Source organism: Engystomops pustulosus, chromosome 1 (assembly GCF_040894005.1).
Source record: "Engystomops pustulosus chromosome 1, aEngPut4.maternal, whole genome shotgun sequence".
NCBI classification, from domain to species: Eukaryota; Metazoa; Chordata; class Amphibia; order Anura; family Leptodactylidae; genus Engystomops; species Engystomops pustulosus.
Genome location: NC_092411.1, coordinates 151,107,145 through 151,129,169, shown reverse-complemented (window position 1 = coordinate 151,129,169; position 22,025 = coordinate 151,107,145). Strand labels below are relative to the sequence as shown.

Here is a 22,025-nt window from a genome sequence, read left to right as displayed (position 1 = left end):
ACATTTAACGTTGTGCAAAGGCTGATGTGCACAATACAGCTATAGATATATTATATTATGAGAAGCCAGATCATTTCCTTCTTATAGGAAGCCTGCCGTAGTATTCATAGCTGGCAGCTCATTTCAGAGTCACCGAGGAAAAACTCATGAAACACAATAGTACAAGGACAGCTCACTTGACAGATTTCCATGTTTCATTGTATCCATTGTTTAGCTCGACCTGCAGACTAACATTTTCACATTTAATGTTAGGAAGTGTGGCTGGTAAGCAGGAGTCATTCATATCTATATGTATATATTAAATTGCAAGATCAGTGAAATAAGCTGCTCCTTAGAGTGTGAGATAAACACTTGTTGCTCAACAATGGATATATCGATCACTGAGATCTGGTAGTTAACGCTCTGTGACGCATAAACAGTGGGTATGGAAAGTATTCAGACCATTTTCAATTTTTCACTCTTTGTTTTATTGCAGTCAATTGGTAAGATCAAAAAAGTTCTTGTTTTTGCTCATTAACCCCTTTTTGTTTTTGCATTTCGATTTTTCACTCCCCACCTTCAAAAATAAATAATTTTTTTTTATTTTTCCCTTTAAGGAGCTTGTTTTCTACATAACAAATAGCGCTTCATAGTGATGGTATTTAATATACCATGCCTTGTAGTTGAAAGCAGGAAAAAAAATTCCAAATGCAGGGAAAGTGGTGAAAAAATGCATTTGCACTATTTTCTTGTGGGCTTGAATTTTACGGCTTTCACTATGTGCCCCAAATGACATGTCTACTTTATTCTTTGGGTCAGTGCAATCACGGGGATAAAAAATTGTTTTGTAATGTATACAGACGGTACTGCCTTTTGATCACTTTTTTTAAAATTTTTTTTATACTTTTCAAAATGGCACTTTCCAAAATGACTTTTGGGTGCTATTTTCCATTACGGGGTTAAATGCTGGGGAAAAAACTTTATTATATTTTGATTGTCCAGACATTTTGGGACACTGTGATACCTAACATGTTTATGATTTTTACAGTTCATTTGTATTTATATCAGTTGTAGGGAAAGGGTGTGATTTGAATTTTTATGTTTTTTACATTTTATTCTTTACTTTTTAATTTTTTTTTACAATTTTTCAGATTCCCTATGATACTTTATCCCTAGCTTGTCTGATTCTACCATATACTGCCATACTACAGAAATCGCAAATCGCACATTGTTATTGATGGTGTAAAACGAGACAGCCTAGGCCTTTGTATGACCCAAGGCCAGCAGCATAACAACCGCCATAGCAACCGTAGCGGCTGCTATGGGGCCCGCCATGTTAATGGGCTCGGAGGCACGACCGAATCATTATTTATTCATTATATATATACTGTATGAGTGTAGAACTTTATGTGTGTTTATAAGTGTATTAACATGTGAATTTACAAATATGTATTTATATTTTTTAAGGCCAAGGAAGGGCCCCATGAAGGAATCTTTTATGGGGCCGGGCCTCTCCTAGTTATACCCCTGCCCGAGGCTGTCATGGCAACAGATCATGTCCCCCCCCCCCCCGATGGGGCGGCAATCAAATTCAATATTGCGGCTCCCACGCGCCAGCACCAACGGTTATTATTACCGGTGAGCCCTCTCCATACACCCGCAGTTGTACAGATACGTCACACATCAGTAAGGGGTTAATGTACACTCTTAGATATTTTTGCTAACGTTTTAAACAAGAAAAACTGAAAAATTGCATGGTCAAAAGGATTGGACCCTTTGCTGAGACACTCATATTTAACTCACATGCTGTCCATTTTCTTCTGATCCTCCTTGAGATGTTCTATACCTTCATTGGAGTCCAGCTGTGGTTAATTAATCTGATTGGACTTCATTTGGAAAAGCGCACACCAGTTTATATAAGACCTCACAGATCACAATGCATGTCCATTTAAGGATCCAAAAAGTCCAGGCATAGAGCTGAGACAAATATGAAATTTACACAATCAAAACCAGATGACAGCACAGTATAAAATTGTTTTCTCGTGACACTTTTTACTTCATGTTAGTTGAAAAATCAGATATTTGGTGAAAATTTGGAAAAATTTGGAAAAATTCTTGATTTTCGAACTTCAAAATGTTCTACTTTTTCCACACCTAGTCATAACCGCAAAAAAAACTTAATAACTAACATTCACCGAATGTCTACTTTATTTATTTACATTACATTATTTATTTACATTTTTTTATACATTCTCTTATTTTTGTAGGATGTTATGAACCTTTAAACATTAGGTGCGATTTTTCACATTTTCATAAAAAACGCAAAATACTGCTTTTGAGGGACCTGCTCAGGTTTCAAGTCACTTTGAGAGGCCTAAATAAAAGTAAAACCCCGTAAATTACCCCATTATAGAAACTATACCCCTCAACATACGTAAAACAACTTTTATGAAGTTTGTTAACCCTTTAATTGTTTTACAGGGGTTAAAACAAAATCGGATAAAATTTTGAAAGTAACATTTTTTTGGTTAAATTAATGTGTTTTTCAAAAAATGTACAAATTCTCAGTGGATAAAATACCAAAAAATGTTGATACCCAATCCCTCCCGCGTATAACAATATCCCATATGTGGTGGTAACCTGCTGTATGGGCACAGGCCAGGGCAACAAAGGGAAGCTGCGCCATTCAGAGCAGATTATGCATTGTCACTTTTTATTGGCTATACAATCTTTATTTTTTTGGAAATTTGGACATATAAGGGCTTATTCTTTGCGACACAAGATGTACTTTACAAATATTTCATTTTCGTGGGTCACTAGCTTATTGATTGAGTTTATTAACTCTTGAATGTATGGGTGAAAAGAAAATTGTCAGTTTTGGTTTACTTTCTTTTTGTATTTTTTGGTGGTCGTATACCATACACTAAAAATACTATATTATTAAAATTACAATTTTACTGGAAATAAACTAATATAGAGGAAATCTCATGTGTTTTTGCATTGCCATCTTTTCGGAGACGTAACTTTAATATTTCTTGGTTGACAGAGCTAGTTTAGGGCTTATTTTTTTACGTGTTGAGTTGTCCTTTCAAGTGGTACCATATTGGTGCACTTAACTTTTTTTGATCACTTTTTAGAACATTTTTGTGAAGAGATTTTATGAAAAATGCACATTTTTGGCGAGTTTTTCGTGTTTTGTTTTTACGGCGTTCACCAAGTGGGCCCAATAATGTTTCTGAGTTATTGTACGGATTGCTACGGACGCGGCGATACCAAATATTTGGGGGTTTTTTGGCGATTTTGTGGTTTTTTTTTTACTTTATTACATGTGTATAAAATAAAATAATATGTTTTTATTTAATGTATTTAACTGTTTTTATTTACTTTTACAGGTTAGCTTAAACAAGCGATCCACTGATCGCTAGTGTCCGATTCTTGTCAAATGCCCCCTGCATGCCGCGGTCAGCGTGACCGTGGGTGTTAGAGGCAGGTGTATAGGCTATAATATATTTCCCCCATTATGTTTTATTCTACAGAAATCATTTTGCTGTTTTGGTTTTAATCACATAGAATAAAGGTAACATTTTTTATTAGAGTATGTGATGAACACCAAAAAAAGTAAAAAAAACTATTACAGAACTGATGTATCAAACCCTCCCCCCACAAAAAAAGTGAATTAGTTTTTATCAATAGGGCATAGCCACTCCAAAATAGTATCACTAATAATACATCTCATCCCATAAAAAATAATCTCCCACAGAGCCATATTATAAAAAAATATGTTGTAGCTGGCTAAAAACTGTTACATCTTATTGGGCAAATGTGGATACTGCATGGTTCTACCCGTTGAACACCCATACAATCAGTAATGTCCACATGTGGGGTGTTTCTTTTGTGAATGTGTAAATTTTATTACTGACAAAATTAGACCATTCTAAATTTCAACTCCATTTTGATTGTTACTATGAAACTCTTAAAGGGTTAACAAGCTCAATTAAAACAAAAATGATCCCCCAATAAGTCAATTCTGAAATCTCCTTGAAAATACAGAAAACTGATGTTCGATTTGTAAGCTATCTGACGTCTTAATAAAATATAAAGACATTTTAAAAATGGTAATGAAAGCATAAAGCAGACATTCACTAAATAGTAACTAATCTGTATGAAAAGGAGATAATTGATAATTTTGAAAATGGAAAATTTTAAAAACAATTTCACCAAATTTTCTTTTTTATAAATAAATTCAAATCATCACAGCAAAAATTTAACACAGACATGAAGTACAATGTGTCTCAAATAACTTTGGTAAATTAAAGTGTTCAAAAGTTATATCCATATAAAGTGACACATGTCAGATTACAAAATATGACAAACATGGGAGACCCAGAATTACAACAGCGGTCAAATTACTGAATGAATAAAACTCCATCTACTCAGTGTGAATAGAGCCAACTTGCGTGGCTATCATGGGTGTTTTAAAATTTTTTTTACCCTCTTTTAAATGGGTAGCATCCTCTTTGGTAACCAGGAATAGGGAATCGAGTTTGAGGAAGTCCAGGCATAGAGCTGAGACAAATATGAAATTTACACAATCAAAACCAGATGACAGCACAGTATAGAATTAGGAGGCATGTGGTAGTCAGAAAACAAAGGCAAGTCAAATCTAATTCACTAATTCAGGCATAAAAACACAGGTAGGTAAACTGAATTAATGGCATTGAAAAACAGCCCCAAGAAGGCTTTATAGCTGACTAGTTACAAGTTGAAGAGTAGCTGAGCAAACCACTATCTCTCAAACAGAACTGCAAGCAGATAAATTAAAATGTAGCTGCACTTGCCTTTTTGAATGCACATTTTTGGGGCTTCAGTACCATTAGAAGTTCCATCACATAGGAGAGAAAGGGAGGTTTACTATAGCTAGGGACATGGCAGTGTTATTGTAGAACGGGGGTTTCCTGTAAGAGCCCTGCAGATTATAATTTTAGTACAGGTTACAGCTAGAGATGAGCGAACACACTCGTCCAAGCTTGATGCTAGGCCAGAAACAGAGCCAATCACAAGCCAGGAGACTCTGCACTCCACCCAGCATGACGTGGTACCCTTACACGTCAATAGCAGTGGTTGGCTGGCCTGATCAGGTGACCCTGGAATAGACTAGCCCCTGCCCGCGCTGCTCGGATCATTCTCTGTCTGGATGCCGTTACGGAGAGAGCTGCTGCTGGTCAGGGAAAGCGTTAGGGTGTTCTATTAGAATAGTGTTAGGCAGGCATGGCACATGTGTCAGTCTGCCGAGTTGCAGAGCCGCCACCAGGTTACGGCCGTTGTAACACACAACCATGCCTGGCTTCAGGTTCAGCAGTGCCAGCCACAGATCAGTCTTCGCTGTAATGCCCTGTAATAGCTCTTGGGCGGTGTGCCTTTTATCGCCTAGGCTCAGCAGTTTGAGCACCGCCTGCTGTCGCTTAGCAATGGCACTGCTGCTGTGCCTAGAGCTACCGACTGATGGCGTCATGCCCAAGGATGGTAATTCGGAGGAGGAGGTGGAGGAGGGGTGGAAGGAGGAGGAGGCATAGTAGGCCTGAGAGACCTGGACCGAGGTAGGCCCCGCAGTCCTCGGCGTCGGCAGTATATGACCAGCCCCAGGGTCAGACTCGGTCCCAGCCTCCACCAAGTTAACCCAATGCGCCGTCAGCGATATACAGTGGCCCTGCCCAGCAGCACTCGTCCACGTGTCCGTGGTCAGGTGGACCTTGTCAGGAACGGCGTTGGTCAGGGCACGGATTATGTTGTCTGAAACGTGCTTGTGCAGGGCTGGGACGGCACATCGGGAAAAGTAGTGGCGGCTGGGGACCGAATACCGAGGGGCGGCTGCCGCCATGAGGTTTCGAAAGGCCTCGGTATCTACAAGCCTATAGGGCAGCATCTCCAGAGCTACCGACTGATGGCGTTCAGCTCTCCATACCCCTAACGCTGGAGCGCAAAAGGAAGTATAGTGCAACCCACCCACACGCCCAAGCCCTCAACGTCCACATCTCCAAACTGCTTACCCTGGAGATGCTGCCCTATAGGCGTGTAGATACCGAGGCCTTTCGAAACCTCATGGCGGCAGCCGCCCCTCGGTATTCGGTCCCCAGCCGCCACTACTTTTCCCGATGTGCCGTCCCAGCCCTGCACAAGCACGTTTCAGACAACATCATCCGTGCCCTGACCAACGCCGTTCCTGACAAGGTCCACCTGACCACGGACACGTGGACGAGTGCTGCCGGGCAGGGCCACTGTATATCACTGACAGCGCATTGGGTTAACTTGGTGGAGGCTGGGACCGAGTCTGACCCTGGGGCTGGTCATATACTGCCGACGCCGAGGACTGCGGGGCCTACCTCGGTCCAGGTCTCTCAGGCCTACTATGCCTCCTCCTCCTTCCACCCCTCCTCCACCTCCTCCTCCGAATTACCATCCTTGGGCATGGCGCCATCAGTCGGTAGCTTTAGGCACAGCAGCAGTGCCATTGCTAAGCGACAGCAGGCGGTGCTCAAACTGCTGAGCCTAGGCGATAAAAGGCACACCGCCCAAGAGCTATTACAGGGCATTACAGCGCAGACTGATCTGTGGCTGGCACTGCTGAACCTGAAGCCAGGCATGGTTGTGTGTTACAACGGCCGTAACCTGGTGGCGGCTCTGCAACTCGGCAGACTGACACATGTGCCATGCCTGGCCCATGTGTTAAATCTCATAGCTCAGCGGTTCCTCAAGACATACCCCAATCTGTCTGATTTGCTCATGAAGGTGCGCCGCATTTGTGCGCATTTCAGGAAGTCCAGCACAGATGCTGCCACTCTCAGGGCAGCGCAGCGCCGCCTCCAACTGCCCGCTCACCGACTGTTGTGCGACGTGCCCACGAGGTGGAATTCAACATTAACCATGTTATCCAGAGTTTACCAGCAGCGCAGAGCGATTGTAGACTGCCAGATGTCAACTTCCACCAGAACTGGTAGTCAGGTCAGTCAGCTTCCTCAAGTCTACAATGAGGAGTGGACGTGGATGTCTGATATCTGTCAGGTGCTGAGTAACTTTGAGGAGTCAACACAGATGGTCAGTGGTGATGCCGCCATCATCAGCCTCACCATCCTGCTGCTTTGCCTGTTGAAAAACTCTCTGGACAGCATGAAGTCAGAAGCTTTGCGCTGTCACAAGAGACGGGGGAAGAAGATTCCCTTGTTGATAGCCAAAGCACCCTCAGGTCTGTTTCTCAGCGCATATCGGAGGAGGTGGAGGAGGATGAGGAGGAAGAGGAGGAGAATGTTGGCGAGACAGAAGAGGGGACCATTGTTCAGTCCGTTACTGTTCAGCGTGTATGGGCAGAAGAAGAGGAGTTGGAGGAGTTGGAGGAGGAGGAAATGGACAGTCAGGCCAGTGAGGGGAGTGAATTCTTGCACATTGGTACTCTGGCGCATATGGCAGATTTCATGCTAGGCTGCCTATCCCGTGACCCTCGCGTTCAAAGAATTTATTCCAGCACCGATTACTGGGTATTCACTCTCCTGGACCCACGGTACAAGCAAAATCTTTCCACTCTCATCCCTGGAGAGGAAAGGAGTGTGAGAATGCATGAATACCAGCAGGCCCTGGTGCACAAGCTGAAACAGTATTTCCCTTCTGACAGCGCTAGCGGCAGAGGGCGTACTTCTGCGGGACAAGTAGCGAGGGAGAGTAGGCGAGCAGGCAGCTTGTCCAGCACTGGCAGGGGTACGCTTTACAAGGCCTTTGCCAGTTTTATGTCACCCCAGTAAGACTCTGTCACCTGTCCCCAGTCTCGGCAGAGTAGGGCTGATCTTTACAGAAAGATGGTGAGGGAGTACGTAGCTGACCATACCATCGTCCTAAATGATCACACAGCTCCCTACAACTACTGGGTTTCAAAGCTGGACATGTGGCACGAACTGGCGCTGTACGCCTTGGAGGTTCTTGCCTGCCCTGCCGCTAGCGTGTTGTCCGAGCGGGTTTTCAATGCAGCTGGTGGCATCATCACCGATAAGCGTACACGCCTGTCGACTGACAGTGCTGACAGGCTGACGCTTATCAAGATGAATAAAGCCTGGATTTCTCAGGATTTCCATTCTCCACCAGGTGAAGGAAGCTTAACCTGAATAATTTATGCACTCCTCCTCCTCATTTTCCTCCTTCTCCTCCTCTTTGTACACTAAAGCAGAGGAAACTGGCTATTTTTTGCCAGGGCCAACTGGCTCTAGCTATAGTACTCTATGTATTTAATTTTTCTGGAGGGCCACCTACCCGGTCCTCTGTTTTGAAAACTTTTTTGGACTGCCACATACAGGCACTATACAAATTAAATTGTCTCCATAGCAGCCTCCACACGTCGTCTTTTTAACTGCCTCCACACGTTGTCTCCATTGCTGCCTCCACACGTCATCGCCATAGCTGCCTCCAAAAGTCGTCCATTTAGCTGCCTCCATACATCGTCCCCTTAGCAAACGAGCTGTGTCAGGCAGAATTTTGGGTTGTTTTCATGGCTTCCACATCAAACTTGTTAACTTCGTCGCCACCCTGCTGTGATATCCACAAAATATACTGGCAAACTTTTATCATTTACCGATATTATTTCAGCGCTTCTTGCGCATCTGTTTACATTCCCCTCACCTGCCATAACCCAAACTTATAAGAACACTACTACACTTGATCTTATACAAAAGGTTCTTAGAAGTGCTGTTTGGGGAGTAGCCGAGAGACAGGGGCTTGGATAGGCGAAAGCTCGCCTGGCAGCGGAGCGCCAGCTCCATCCCAAGATCCAACTAACATAGTTTTAACTGCAGCACCTTTAATCTACAACTACTTTACTGCCTCCATACATCGTCCCCTTATCAAACGAGCTGTGTCAGGCAGAATTTTCAGGTGTTTCACCAGATACATAGTGGAACTCGGCCCATCTGTCGCCGCCATGCTGGAGACCTGAAGTTGCAATCACAGCAGCGCAATATGGATGCTCCATACTGTCTCTCTTAATCATGGAACCATTTCCGAAAAAACAATTAAAAATAGAACCACTATGCTATTCCATTATTCCTAGGTGAAATATTCAAACGACCCGGCCTGCTTTGAAAATTATAATTTTTTCAAAGTAAACGCTTCTGGCCCCCAGGCCCATTTTGGGTGGGGAGGAGCCGAGAGACAGGGGCTTGGACAGGCGAAAGCTCGCCTGGCAGCGGACCGCCAGCTCCATCCCAAGATTAGGCAGCCTCAGAGGCATCCATGCATGCTGCCCCTGCTGTTTCCTGTCCATTTTGCCTCCACGATCCTCCACAGCGTCCACCAATGTCTCCATGCGCAACTTTCAACTCTCTATACCCCAGACGCTGGAGCTTGAGAGGATATGCAGCTCATCATCCCCTTATCAAACGAGCTGTGTCAGGCAGAATTTTCAGGTGTTTCACCAGATACATAGTGGAACTCGGCCCATCTGTCGCCGCCATGCTGGAGACCTGAAGTTGCAATCATAGCAGCGCAATATGGATGCCCCATACTGTCGCTCTTAATCATGGAAGTCGTCTCCATGGCTGCCTCCACATGTCGTCCCCTTATCAAAAGAGCTATGTCAGGCTCATTTTTCGGGTGTTTCACCAGATTCGTTATGGAACTTGGTCACTATGTCGCCACCACCTTTTGTTGACATAGGAAATCATTTCAGCGCTTCTTGCTCACCTCCTTTGGTACCTCTCTGCCACCCATTGGTTTGAAGCCTGAGTCCATTTAGGGTATGTCGCCATGACACTCTCTAGCCTGCCGCTGCTGCCGCTGCCTCTGCATGCCGTCCCCTATAGTGTCAGGGTCAATTATTGCATGTTTTAGATGCTATCTAGCCTCATTTGGTCACTCTGTCATGGCCATGCTGTTGCCCATAATTTTGGCATAATGGTACGATTAAGCAGCCTCAGAGGCATCCATGCATGCTGCCCCTGCTGTTTCCTGTCCATTTCCGTGGTGTTTCCATCCTTTTCTGAGGTTCCCAGGTGTTTGGCCAAGCTTCCCTGTGCAGAGCCTTGGTCCCCTTGAAAAATGCTTGAGTCTCCCATTGACTTCAATGGGGCTCGTTATTCGAGACGAGCACTCAAGCATCGGGAAAAGTTCGTCTCGAATAACGAGCACCCGAGCATTTTAGTGCTCACTCATCTCTAGTTACAGCTGAAACCTACTCCAGGCAGAAGCTCTTAGTAATTCTGGAGTGTTAAGGTCTTGTGTAAGGAGTAGTAAGACTAGTGCATGATAAATCTCTGCCATAGTGTTTTCATTTTTTTCCCTAGCAATTGGGAGGTTTACATTGAGAGGGGTGATAATCAGCTGTAAAATATGGCATATGCGAGGTGAGAAGATAGTCTACTACTTTTTTCACAAAAATTGATTTAGCTGCCACAGGTTTTTAATTTATTTTGTCTTTGCAGGATACATTTAAAGGACATCTACAAACCAAGATCTTGGATTGTAAACCAAGAATACTTACATTCTACCTCTGGCATGATTTGCTCTTCTTTTATTTTCTTAAGTCCTTGTTTTTATGCAAATTAGCCTGAAGGGCTCTAGGCTCCATTGACATATGACGATCATTTGCATAATTTTTAAAACCTTTCTTTCGTAAAAACAAGGTCCTAAGAAGCTAAAAGAAGAGAATATCCAGACAGAGGGAGCACACACCAGCATGCAAGTGTTTATAAAGCATTGAAGTTTTACAATTGGGGGGAATAAAAAATTATCTACCATTTATAAATTTTTTTTTTTTTTAACTTCATGGAATTCTACTATTCTACTTCTGTCATGGATAAGTAAGCAGATACTTTGTTCGGTGACATAGTACGACTTGATGGCCATTGAGACTATTAAATTAGACCCTGATTATATGGAGATCAGAGGGAAACAATTGTTAGCTAAAAGAAGGGTGTCAGTTAGTTAATAGAGCTCTATGGGAACCTGCCACTAGCTGTATTTGTGAAAAATGTGGTGACAGATTCCTTTTAATGTACAATATTTGAGTAGAACTGGCTAGATCCCATCCATGGATAATTGTCAAGCAACCTTTTGATCCCGATTAAGAATCTTGATGGGTTAATGCCTTAACAACTTTACCACCCAGTATACTGTTTGGTCTTTCAATACCCAATCTTTAAATCAGCTGTGTAAGGTGATGTTCCTCTGTCTAAGAGCAGCGTAATAGGGGAAAAGGTTTAGCTCTGTCATATAGGTTTATATGATTTGGAGTAGAATTTATGATTACATCCTGAAAGGACATCAAAGTCAGATAGTAAGCGAGTCTTATACGAGGAATAACAGGCAATATTCTCTTTTGTAGAAATGACTAGAAGTAAAATTGAATCAGCTTAACATTTTTTACCAGTTTGATATTCTTAAGCTATTCCCTCCTATTCAGTGCCTTGCAAAAGTATTTACCCCCCTTGAACCTTTCTACCTTTTGCCACATTTCAGGCTTCAAATATAAAGATATAACATTGTAATTTTTGGTAAAGAATCAGAAACAAGTGTGACACAACTGTGAAGTGGAGTTTAAACTTTTGTAAAATACATATGTATAATAAACTGAAAAGTGGAAAGTGCAATATTATTGCACTCCAGAAGTTCAGTGAGGATCTATGAATGATCCAATGTTGTCCTAAATGACTGATGATAATAAATATAATCCACCTGTGTGTAATCAAGTCTCCGTATAAATACACCTGCTCTGTGATAGACTCGGGGTTCTGTTTAAAGTGCAGAGAGCATCATGAAAACCAAGGAACATACCAGGCAGGTCCCTGATACGGTTTTGGAGAAATTTAAAGATGGATTTGGATGCAAAAATTTCACAAACTTTGAAAATCCCAGGAAGCATTGTGCAAGTGATCATATTGAAATGGAAGGAGTATCAGAACACTGTAAATCTACCAAGACCTGGCCATTCCTCTAAACTTTCATTTAAAAAAGAAGACTGATCAGAGATACAGCCAAGAGACCCATGATCAATTTGGTTGGACTACAGAGAGGACTACAGCTGAGGTGGGAGAGTCTGTCCATAGGACAACAATCAGTTGTATACTGCACAAATGTGGCCTTTATGGAAGTGTGGCAAGAAGAAAGCCTGAGAGACACATGTAGAAGAAGGTGCACTGGTCAGATGAAACCAAAATCAAACTTCTTGGCCACAATACCAAACGATATGTTTGGTGTAAAAGAAACACAGCTCATCACCCTGAACACAACATCCACCACAGTCAAACATGGGAAGATGGTAAAATTGATTGGAAGATGGATGGAGGCAAATACAGGACAATTCTGGAAAAAACCTGTTGGAGTCTGCAAAAGACCTGAGACTAGGACAGAGATTTATCTTCCAGCTAGACAATGATCCCAAACATAAAGCAAAATACAATGGAATGGTTCACAAATAAACGTATCCAGGTGTTAGTATGACCTTTCAAAGTCCAGACCTGAATCCAATTGAGAATATGTGGAAGGAGATGAAAACTGCTGTTCACAGGTGCTCTCCATCCAACCTCCCTGAGCGTGAGCTGTTTTCCAAGGAAGAATAGGCAAGAATTTCAGTCTCTCTATGTGCAAAACTGATGGAGACATACCCCAAGCGACTTACAGCTGTAATTGCAGCACAAAGCGGTGCTACAGCGTGTTGACTTAAGGGGCCTCAATATTATTGCATGCCCCACTTTTCAATTTTTTACAAAGTTTCAAATATCGAAAAATTTTCGTTCCACTTCACAATTGTGTCCCACATGTTGATTCTTCAGCAAAAAATTACAATTTTATATCTTTATGTTTGAAGCCTGAAATGTGGCAAAATATAGAAACGTTCAAGGGGGCCGAATACTTTTGCAAGGCACTGTATTTATCAACATATGCTGATTTGTGATAAAGTATCTAAAATAGCGGAAACTGGTCCAGCGTTATGATAGGGTAGCGCTGATAAATCAGCATCATAAGAATCTATTACATATATTGATAGCCTCGCAATCCTTTCAATGTTAAGGCATCGTAAGAAACCTACACTTTATACAGCTATTACTCTGTTATTTAGAAATGGCTATGTATTAATTTCCAGAAATGTTAACTACAGTACAATCCTTATAATTTACTCAAAGCTACAATGTCATTTTCTTTCGTTTCAACTGAAAAACCGAATGCACTTTTACTGCCCTCTGTACCTATAAATTCCACTTGATAGCCATTGATTCTCTTCAATTTGCAGTGCTCCAAATTCTGCTTGATGACTAGTTGGATGTCTCCAACCTCTGCCTTTACTGCGCCCAATACATTCACATTTAGCTGGTTTGGCAATAAGCAAAGAAGATTAGCTACACAAGTCCCGAGACATGCATCCTAATGAATCATACACACTGAGCCCTGTAATAAATTATACACCCTTGGCCCCCTCATGAATTATATACATTGAACCTCATAAATTATATACACTGCCCCCTTCATGAATTTTATTTATAGGGCCCCCTCATTATATACACAGTCCTCTTCATGAATTTAATGTACTGGCCCCTCAATAATTATATTAATTGCCCCCCCCATGAATTTTATATGCTGGGCCCCTTCATTATATACACTGTCTCCACACAAATTTACATAATGGGCCCCTGCATTATATACACTGCCCCCTTCATGGATTTTATGTACTGGGCCCCCTCATTAACCTCTTACCGACACGTGACACAGTATCAAGTCACATGCCGGCTGCAGGTGAATGGAGAGGGCTTACGGGCTGAGCCCTCTCCATAAAAGGTGGACGTTTGCTGCATATTGCCCTATGAATGCCCCCGACAAAGCTGCCGGAGGCACTTAAATCCTGGCACCGCGTGGGCGCTGTCATCTTGGATATGATTGCAGATTCCCGTGACGTCATCGGGTGGCGCCGATCGGTTGCCATGACAGCCTCGGATTTTACGAAGACCCGATGTGATTGTAATGAATGAGGAGGAAAATCCCCATACACTGCCATACTGTTGTGTGGCAGTATATGGTAGGATCAATCAGACAACCTAGGGTTAAAGTACCCTAGGGGACAGAAAAATAATAAAAGAATTTTTTTAAAAGTTAGAGAAAAATTATGTTAATAAAACCTGATTCAAATCACCCCTCTTTCTCTAGAACTGATATAAATAAACAGTAAAAATCATAAACACGTTATCGCAAAATGTCCAATCTATTAAAATATAATAATGGTTATTGCTGGCGTTTAACCCCCATAAAGGAAAATAGCGCCCAAAGTCGAAAATACCACTTTTTTGACATTTTGAAAAATATAAAAAATTCAATAAATAGTGATCAAAAGGTGGTACAGTGGTAAAAGTAGTAGCACTGAAAATTTAATCAAAAGTTGCAAAAAATGACACCACATAGAGCTCTATACACTGAAATATGAAAAAGTTATTAGCGCCAGAAGACAAATTTGGTATCTCCATGATCTTACCACCCAAAGAATGAATTATGCATGTCATTTGGGGCACACAGTGAAAGCCGTAAAATTGAAGCCATCAAGAATACATTGCAAATGTGTTTTGTCACCACTTTCACTGTATTTGGAATTTCTTTCCCACTTCCCAGTACACGGCATGGAATATACAGTACCGTCACTATGAAGCGCAATTTGTTATGCAGAAAACAAGCCCTTATACAGCTCTTTACATGGAAAAATAAAAAAAGTTATAGATTTTTGAAGGTGGGGAAATGAAAATGTAAAAACGAAAAAGGGCCTCAGCTGGAAGGGGTTAATTATATAAACCACCGCCCCCATGAATTTTAAATATTGGGCCCCCTCACTAATTATATACACTACCCCCCCATGAATTTTATTTATTGGACCCCCTCATTATACACACTGACCCCCCATGTATTGTATATACTTGGCTCCCTTATTAATTATATATACTACCCCACCCCTCATTAATTTTATATACTGGGCCTGCTCAATGATAATATACGATGTCACCCATGAGTTTTATAGACTGCTGCCCTCATGAATTTACATAATTGACTCCTATATTATATAAATTGCCCCCCTTGAATTTTATATTTGGTCCCCCTCATTATACACACTGCCCCCCTCATGAATCTGCAAACTGGCATCATAATAGTACGACACTTTTTGGGGATCCTTTTTGCCTAATCTATGGGTTCTAGCATTTCTTACTGAGATACAGAAATTGAGCAGTTACTAACTTGCTGCCACAACCTCCTTTATTTATATTTTTAACACTTAATTAACCCATCTGTTTTATTTTTTTTAGGATTTATGGATGTTTAAACATTTGTTTTGTGTGTCCCTTAGCTTTACCATGCAGTAGCATATATTTGGTAGACTTTTCTTTATATTAGCTGACTGGTAATTTATTTTAAAATGTAATTAAACTTTTGATTACATTTTTTAAATGAATAGTGCAGATTACAATAGTAAACTTTGTAATACACTTCATTAAAAAATCTGTTCCTGTGTCCTTATTTCCCTGCCTTCTTATTTAAGTACTTTCTGTAAATATGTATCTAGTGACTTAACTCTTTACAGACAGTTCCTGCATAGTCTCATTACTCCACGCAGCTGATTCATTAAGAGAAATATGATCTCCATATGGAAATAGTTAATCATTAGTCTTTTTATCTGTTGGATTGGATGGACCTTAGAAGGCTTTCAGATATGGGAGTATGGCAGTCTAGAACCAGGAAGCATGTGACTTATTTGGCGGTATAAGGTCTGCTTTCGCCAGGTAACTTAAGGAAATACATTATTCTAAAAACATCAATACATTTAGCTCATTTATATATTTTTCCCCATTACTTATCATAGTATCATAGTTTATACGGTTGAAAAAAGACACATGTCCATCAAGTTCAACTAAGAAAGGGAAGGAATTGCATAAGGAAGGGATTTAGGGGAAACAATTCTATATAACATAACCATCAATCTTATTTAGGTGTAAAAAGGCATTTAGACCCTTCTTGAAGCTCTCTGCTGTCCCTGCAGTGACCAACGCCTGAGGCAGGCTATTCCACAGATTGACAGTTCTCATAGTAAAAAAGCCCTGCTGCCTCTGGTGATTAAACCTTGATTTCTCCAGACAGAGACAGTGCCCCCTCGTCTTTTGATTTAACAATTTACCACCATAATTTTTGTATGAACCATTCATATATTTATATAAATTAATCTTGTCCCCTCGTAGTCGTCTCTTTTCCAGACTAAATAAATCTAGTTGTTTTAATATTTCCTCATAATATAGACTGTCTATACCCCTTATCATTTTTGTGGCTCTTCGTTGAACCCTCTCCAGCTCCAGGGCAGCATATTCCATATGAGGCCAAACTAATGCCCTGTACAGTGGTAATATTACATCCCTATCCTGAGAGTCCATACCACATTAGATACATAACACCACCCTTGGGGTTACATGAAAAAGAAGAGGTATTATATGGTATCTATCATTATTTTTCTTACTTATTATTGTGTAACATCTCCTCAAATAATTTTCTCCATTCGTATTGGCCAATACAATGCACAAACACCTATGTAGAAACTAGGCCAATTTACACAACAGATAAAATAATCCAATCTTTATTGAAATTATATATACAACATAAATACAAAAAAATTCAAAAAAGGGAATATGCAGGTATACATAAGAGTAACGATGGAAAATCATCACTTCAGATCATATCATATCATCCATAGGAACATTTGTAAGGGGGCCAGGGATGTGAAATTCATGAATACATAAAATATTGCACCCGATTTTGGGTATAGCACGTAACCCAGTCACTCTCAATCTCTAAAGTGCTAGTGCAAATAGTAATCTGATTATTGCCACAATGGGGGTCATTTACTAAGGGCTCGAATCACATTTTTACGGCGGGTTACCCGAATATTTCAAATTCGCGCCGATTTTCCCCGGGTTTTTGGCGCACGCGATCAGATTGTGGCCGAACGAAAACCCGACGGATTCGGGATGTCGGAGGAACTGCCTTAGTGAATCGCCGGAAGACCCGAATCCTCCACAGAGAACGCGCCGCTGGATCGCGAATGGACCGGGTAAGTAAATCTGCCCCAATGTCTCAACCTGTGTACCAAAGTGCTAGTGCATACCAAAACAATTGGGCATATGTCTCCACAAATGAGTCAAATTCTATCACAGTTAAAGAGAATACATTGCCTACCCCTGGTGTCTGATATACCCCGAGTGTACCACGGACGGAAGAACTCTCCAAGGCGCGTTTTGGCGCTAGCCTGACAAGATCTTTCTGACTTCAGAGGCAGCTGATTGACATTGCATGCTGTTATTTAATTTATGATCTACTAGTAACCCCAAATTACTATGTAATATAACAGTTTTCATTAAAGAAGTTACAATCCTATATTTATAGTATTAGTTTTCAAAATGTTAACGTTAAAGAAAATCTTCCATTTGTTTTATGCATTGTGAACCAAACATACCTTGAGAATGCTGCAGCTACACTGTGTAATAGGATATGTAGGTACCCAGCTTTCCCAAGGTCCTGAATCTTACAATAGTTTTTTGAGCAAAACCACTTGGTTCAGGGATTAAACAAGATATGTCTCTGCATCAGTGTAGCTACAGCATTCTCAAGGTTTGTTTGGTTCATATTGCATAGACTCAAATAGTATATTTCCTTCAAAGACATTTTGCTTGAGCTAAAACCCTGATTACTGATACCATAGGTTTAGTGATAAACCAACAACTGGTTTTAAGAATGAGCTGGGTATACATGCTAGGGTAAAGTTGACCAAAACTGTAAAGAGACTTAGGCAGGATCTCCCAGTATGTTGGAACAGAGTAGACATTTGACAGGCCCAGTCCTTTTGTACTAAAGAGGAGATTAGGCACCATCAGAGCTGCCTGGTAGAAGCTTACTTGGTTGGTAGCTAGGTCCTTCACTTGGGACTTCCCTTTATTAGAAAAGGCAGGAAATGAATGCAAAGTCTAGAAAAACAGATCTTACTAGAGAACATGGCTGGAAACATCCACCCATGAAGCAAGGAGGAGTTATGAAAGTTATATCCTAGCCATAAGATGCAATGATAAATAATGAAAAAAAAACCACAATGTTGATAGAGCTGGAGGTTTTGGTAGACTGGTAACAGTAATTTCACATTAGGGAAAAAGGTTAATTTTTCATTTGTTTGTCCATTTACCAAAATGACAAATTATTACCATGGACAAATTTAAGAAGATCTGTTTGTATATAGTATGGTTTATATATAGTATATTTACTTTTGAGCAGGGCCAGATTAAGGTTGGTGGGGGCCCCCTGGCGCCACCATTGAATGTAGTCCAGATAGAAAACAGCAATCGCTATATAATGCTCCCCAGCATAACTATATACAGCCTCCTCAGTAATCACTATATACAGTTCCCAGTATTCACTATATACAGCACCCCCAGAAATCATTATATACAGCTCCCCCAGCAATCACTATATACAGCTCCCCCAGCAAACACTGTATACAGATCTCCCAGCAAACACTGTATACAGATCTCCCAGCAAACACTGTATACAGATCTCCCAGCAATCACTATATACAGCTCCCCCAGCAAACACTGTATACAGATCTCCCAGCAATCACTGTATACAGCTCCCAGGAATCACTATGTACAGCTCCCCCAGCAATCACTGTATAAAGCTCCCCCAACATTACCTATATACAATCCCACAACATTTTAACTATATACAGCACCCTATAATAACCACATACAGCCTCCCTATAATAACTATATACAGTACCCCTATAACTATATATAGCCCCCTTTAATATCTATATACAGCCCCCCTATAATAACAACTATACACAGATCCCTATAACTATATATACAGGCCCCGCTAATTATATACAGTCCCCCTATAATAACTATATACATGACGCCCTATAATAACTATATACAGACGCCTATTATAACTATATACACCCCCCCATAATAACTGAGTAACAAGTGGTTGGAAAATGGACGGCACGCACCAATCTTCATTAGTGTTCCATGTTCCTTCTTTATTCAAATAAATGCATATACATACTAACAACGTGGACATACAGGGGAGGGAGGTGAAGGCAGAATGCCCAATAGAGCCGACGGCCGTTTCACGCCACATGTCGCTTCTTCCGGCCTCAGTATATGCCTTTACTTAAATAAAGAAGAAACATGGAACACTAATGAAGATTGGTGAGTGCCGTCCATTTTCCAACCACTTGTTACTCTACTGTTTTTACTATTGTTTGTGCTCAACTGAGGACTGGAGCACCACCTGATCCGGTCCACCCATCACAGGAACTTGAATAAAATTTTAATTTATTTCTGGCAAGACACTAGGCGGTGCCGTTGGAATCTTGAGGATTTGTTTCCCCCCATAATAACTATGTACAATCTCCTATTATAACTATATATACCCCCCATAATAACTATATAAAGTGCTAGGAAAAATATTACAATTGTACTCACCTTCCATTGTTCCCCCGATGCACGCTGACCTCCTTCCCGTCCCTTGCGGTATCACGATAGTGGATATCGGAAATGTGCCAAGATGGCGGCACCCTGTTGCAGGCTGTGATGTCATGTTGCGGCGCTGTTGTACCTCTGATCGTCTATGGCAGAGTAGGGAACTTATTGTTCCCTTGCTCTGCCATAGACTGTCTTCGGGGAACGTCTGTTAGGTATGTCCCAGGGAGCCTGGACCCTATTACCCTTTAAGAGCCCCCCTTTAATCCGGCCCTGCTTTTGATGTAGAAAAAGGCAGAATTGATTGATGCAGTGGGGATCTTTGCTGGTATTAGACCTCTCAAATCATTATAAAATGTGCAAAAGTACATGGTTTGGCTGTAAATTAATGTTGTCAGTACAATGATCTGTAGATAACAACTCAAAATATTTATATAAAAAAATTTGCTTATTCTCTATTCGCAGGTAGCTGAATCTATATATTGTGACTTCACAACTTGAATTTACACCTTATAAGGAAAGAAATGTGGTTGCTGGAGAGAATCAGGGGCACAGTAGATCACAGCAGTGGTAGACAAGGAGGAGACTCTGGTGACAAACAGTCAAAAGGTGGATCATATAGCAATGTGCTGACTCCAGACAAGATTCCTGACTTTTTCATCCCACCAAAACTGAGTAATATACCAACAGAGGGAGGAGCTGAAGGTGCTACAGCAGGTGAAGGAGTACAGTCCAAACCTAATATAGGAATGTCTGCTTCTGAGCAAAACCTGTCAGGAAGGCGTCCACAACGCAGCCCCCGTCTACCCACCAAAGCTACTTCAGAGAGCAGAAACCTTGTAAAAGCTGCAAATCGGCACATCATTCAGATTGAAAGTGCAGATGAATGGGCCTCAGAGGAGGACTTGGGTACTAATGCGGACCCACAGTCTCAAACTGCCATGTCTCTGCCATATGTCCCTAAAGCCCAAACATCATATGGCTTTGTGACCTTAATGGAAAGTCCACATACACGACGTAAGGAGTCTCTCTTTCACACAGACCAGGGGTCTCTATCCCCATGTCCCTCACAGTCTAGTTCACCAAGTTCTCAGAGAAGAAGTGGAACAGAAGGAGGATCCCAGCTAAACACATCAGATTTTGGAATGTCTTTGATGAATCCATACCGATACTTTAGCGGTGGTGAAAGTGATACCTGTTCCTCAGCTGAGTCCTCACCATTCAGTTCACCATTACTTTCTCGTTCAGTCTCTCTGCTGAAAATATTCACACCAGACACACAATCAAAACTGATCAAACTCAAGCATTCAGTGGCTAGAAACAGTTCACTATCTACAGATGAATGCAGTTCTGCTGATACAAGCCCCAGCATGCCTAGAAGACGAGTCAGAGGTGCCAAAGGGGCTGGTATAGGCTCTGGACAACAAGGTGTACTACCTTTGGACCTTCCACTGAAGGAACACAATGTAGGTCTCAGTAAAGGAGGAAGTATGAGACTATCAGCAGAGTATGATCCATCTAATGCCCGTCTCAGAGTACGGCTAATAGCAGCAGAGCATCTCTTTGACAAACTTTGTGATCTGAAGGGAGTAAACTGCTGTGTGGTTCTCTATCTGAATCCTGGTAAGGTTCACCGCCAGAGAAGCACTATTATCAAGAATAGCCGAAACCCAGTGTTCAACGAAGACTTTTTCTTTGATGGATTGGTGGCTGGAAGTGCTAAAAAGATGTCACTTAAACTAAAGGTGCTAAACAAGGGAAGCAGCCTTAAAAGAGATACTCTTCTTGGAGAGAAGGAGATTCCACTAACTTCACTCTTGCCCTTTCTTTGAAAAAGAAGCAATGGTAAAAGAGCGTATGGTATGTGAGGGCTTTCTTTGTGCTTTGCATTGGTTAGTGTATTTACCTATTAGCTACCAAATCACATACTACCCTGTAAATGATGGAGCAAAGCCCTCAGAAGCATTGCACTTGACAGCCCGTATGCAGAAGGTAGTTCGGTACTTCCATGACTACAAAACTTGCACGTCTTTATTCAAAAAATGCCAGAGAATTGAGCTTCCACTGCAATGGTGAACTGCAGAGTACTACAAATTATAGCAGAAACAGCAAACTTTAGGGATCTCCATGTCTTGACTAATCAAAGCTATTTCCTAGAAAGGTCTAAGGAGATTTAACAGAAGTGTATGAAGATGATGATAAAATATTAATAATGTATCTATAGAACATTGTGCATTGCCCTCAGTGCTAGAATTCAAAAGCCTACAGATACCTATTGCATGTCGAAGGAGAATTCGTTCTTACATCGGCAAATCTTGACAAAGGAAGAGTAATATAACCTTTTGTTGCAGCTCCCATATGTGCACACATTAAAGGCATGTGTTTTATGGCTGCGTGAGTTCCTATTCGTTCTGTGTGCTTGCATAGCAACAGTAGGCATACAGCACATGTACTTTTATGAATCTAGTTTTAACTGAATAAATTGGCAGCTTTGCTTCTGGTTATATAATATTAGTTATTTTTATATTT

At 41.3% G+C, this 22,025-nt stretch overlaps 1 protein-coding gene across 1 annotated transcript in view; it reads left to right on the top strand.

The window, feature by feature from the left end:
* The window catches only part of C2CD4C (C2 calcium dependent domain containing 4C), a 35,798-nt gene extending 14,470 nt beyond the window's left edge, over positions 1-21,328 (top strand). Inside the window, exon 2 of the mRNA XM_072110900.1 lies at positions 19,962-21,328. Coding sequence (XP_071967001.1) covers positions 20,021-21,328 — 1,308 coding nt within the window. The 5' untranslated portion in view covers positions 19,962-20,020. The remainder of the gene's footprint in view (positions 1-19,961) is intronic.
* The last annotated feature ends 697 nt before the right edge of the window (positions 21,329-22,025 follow it).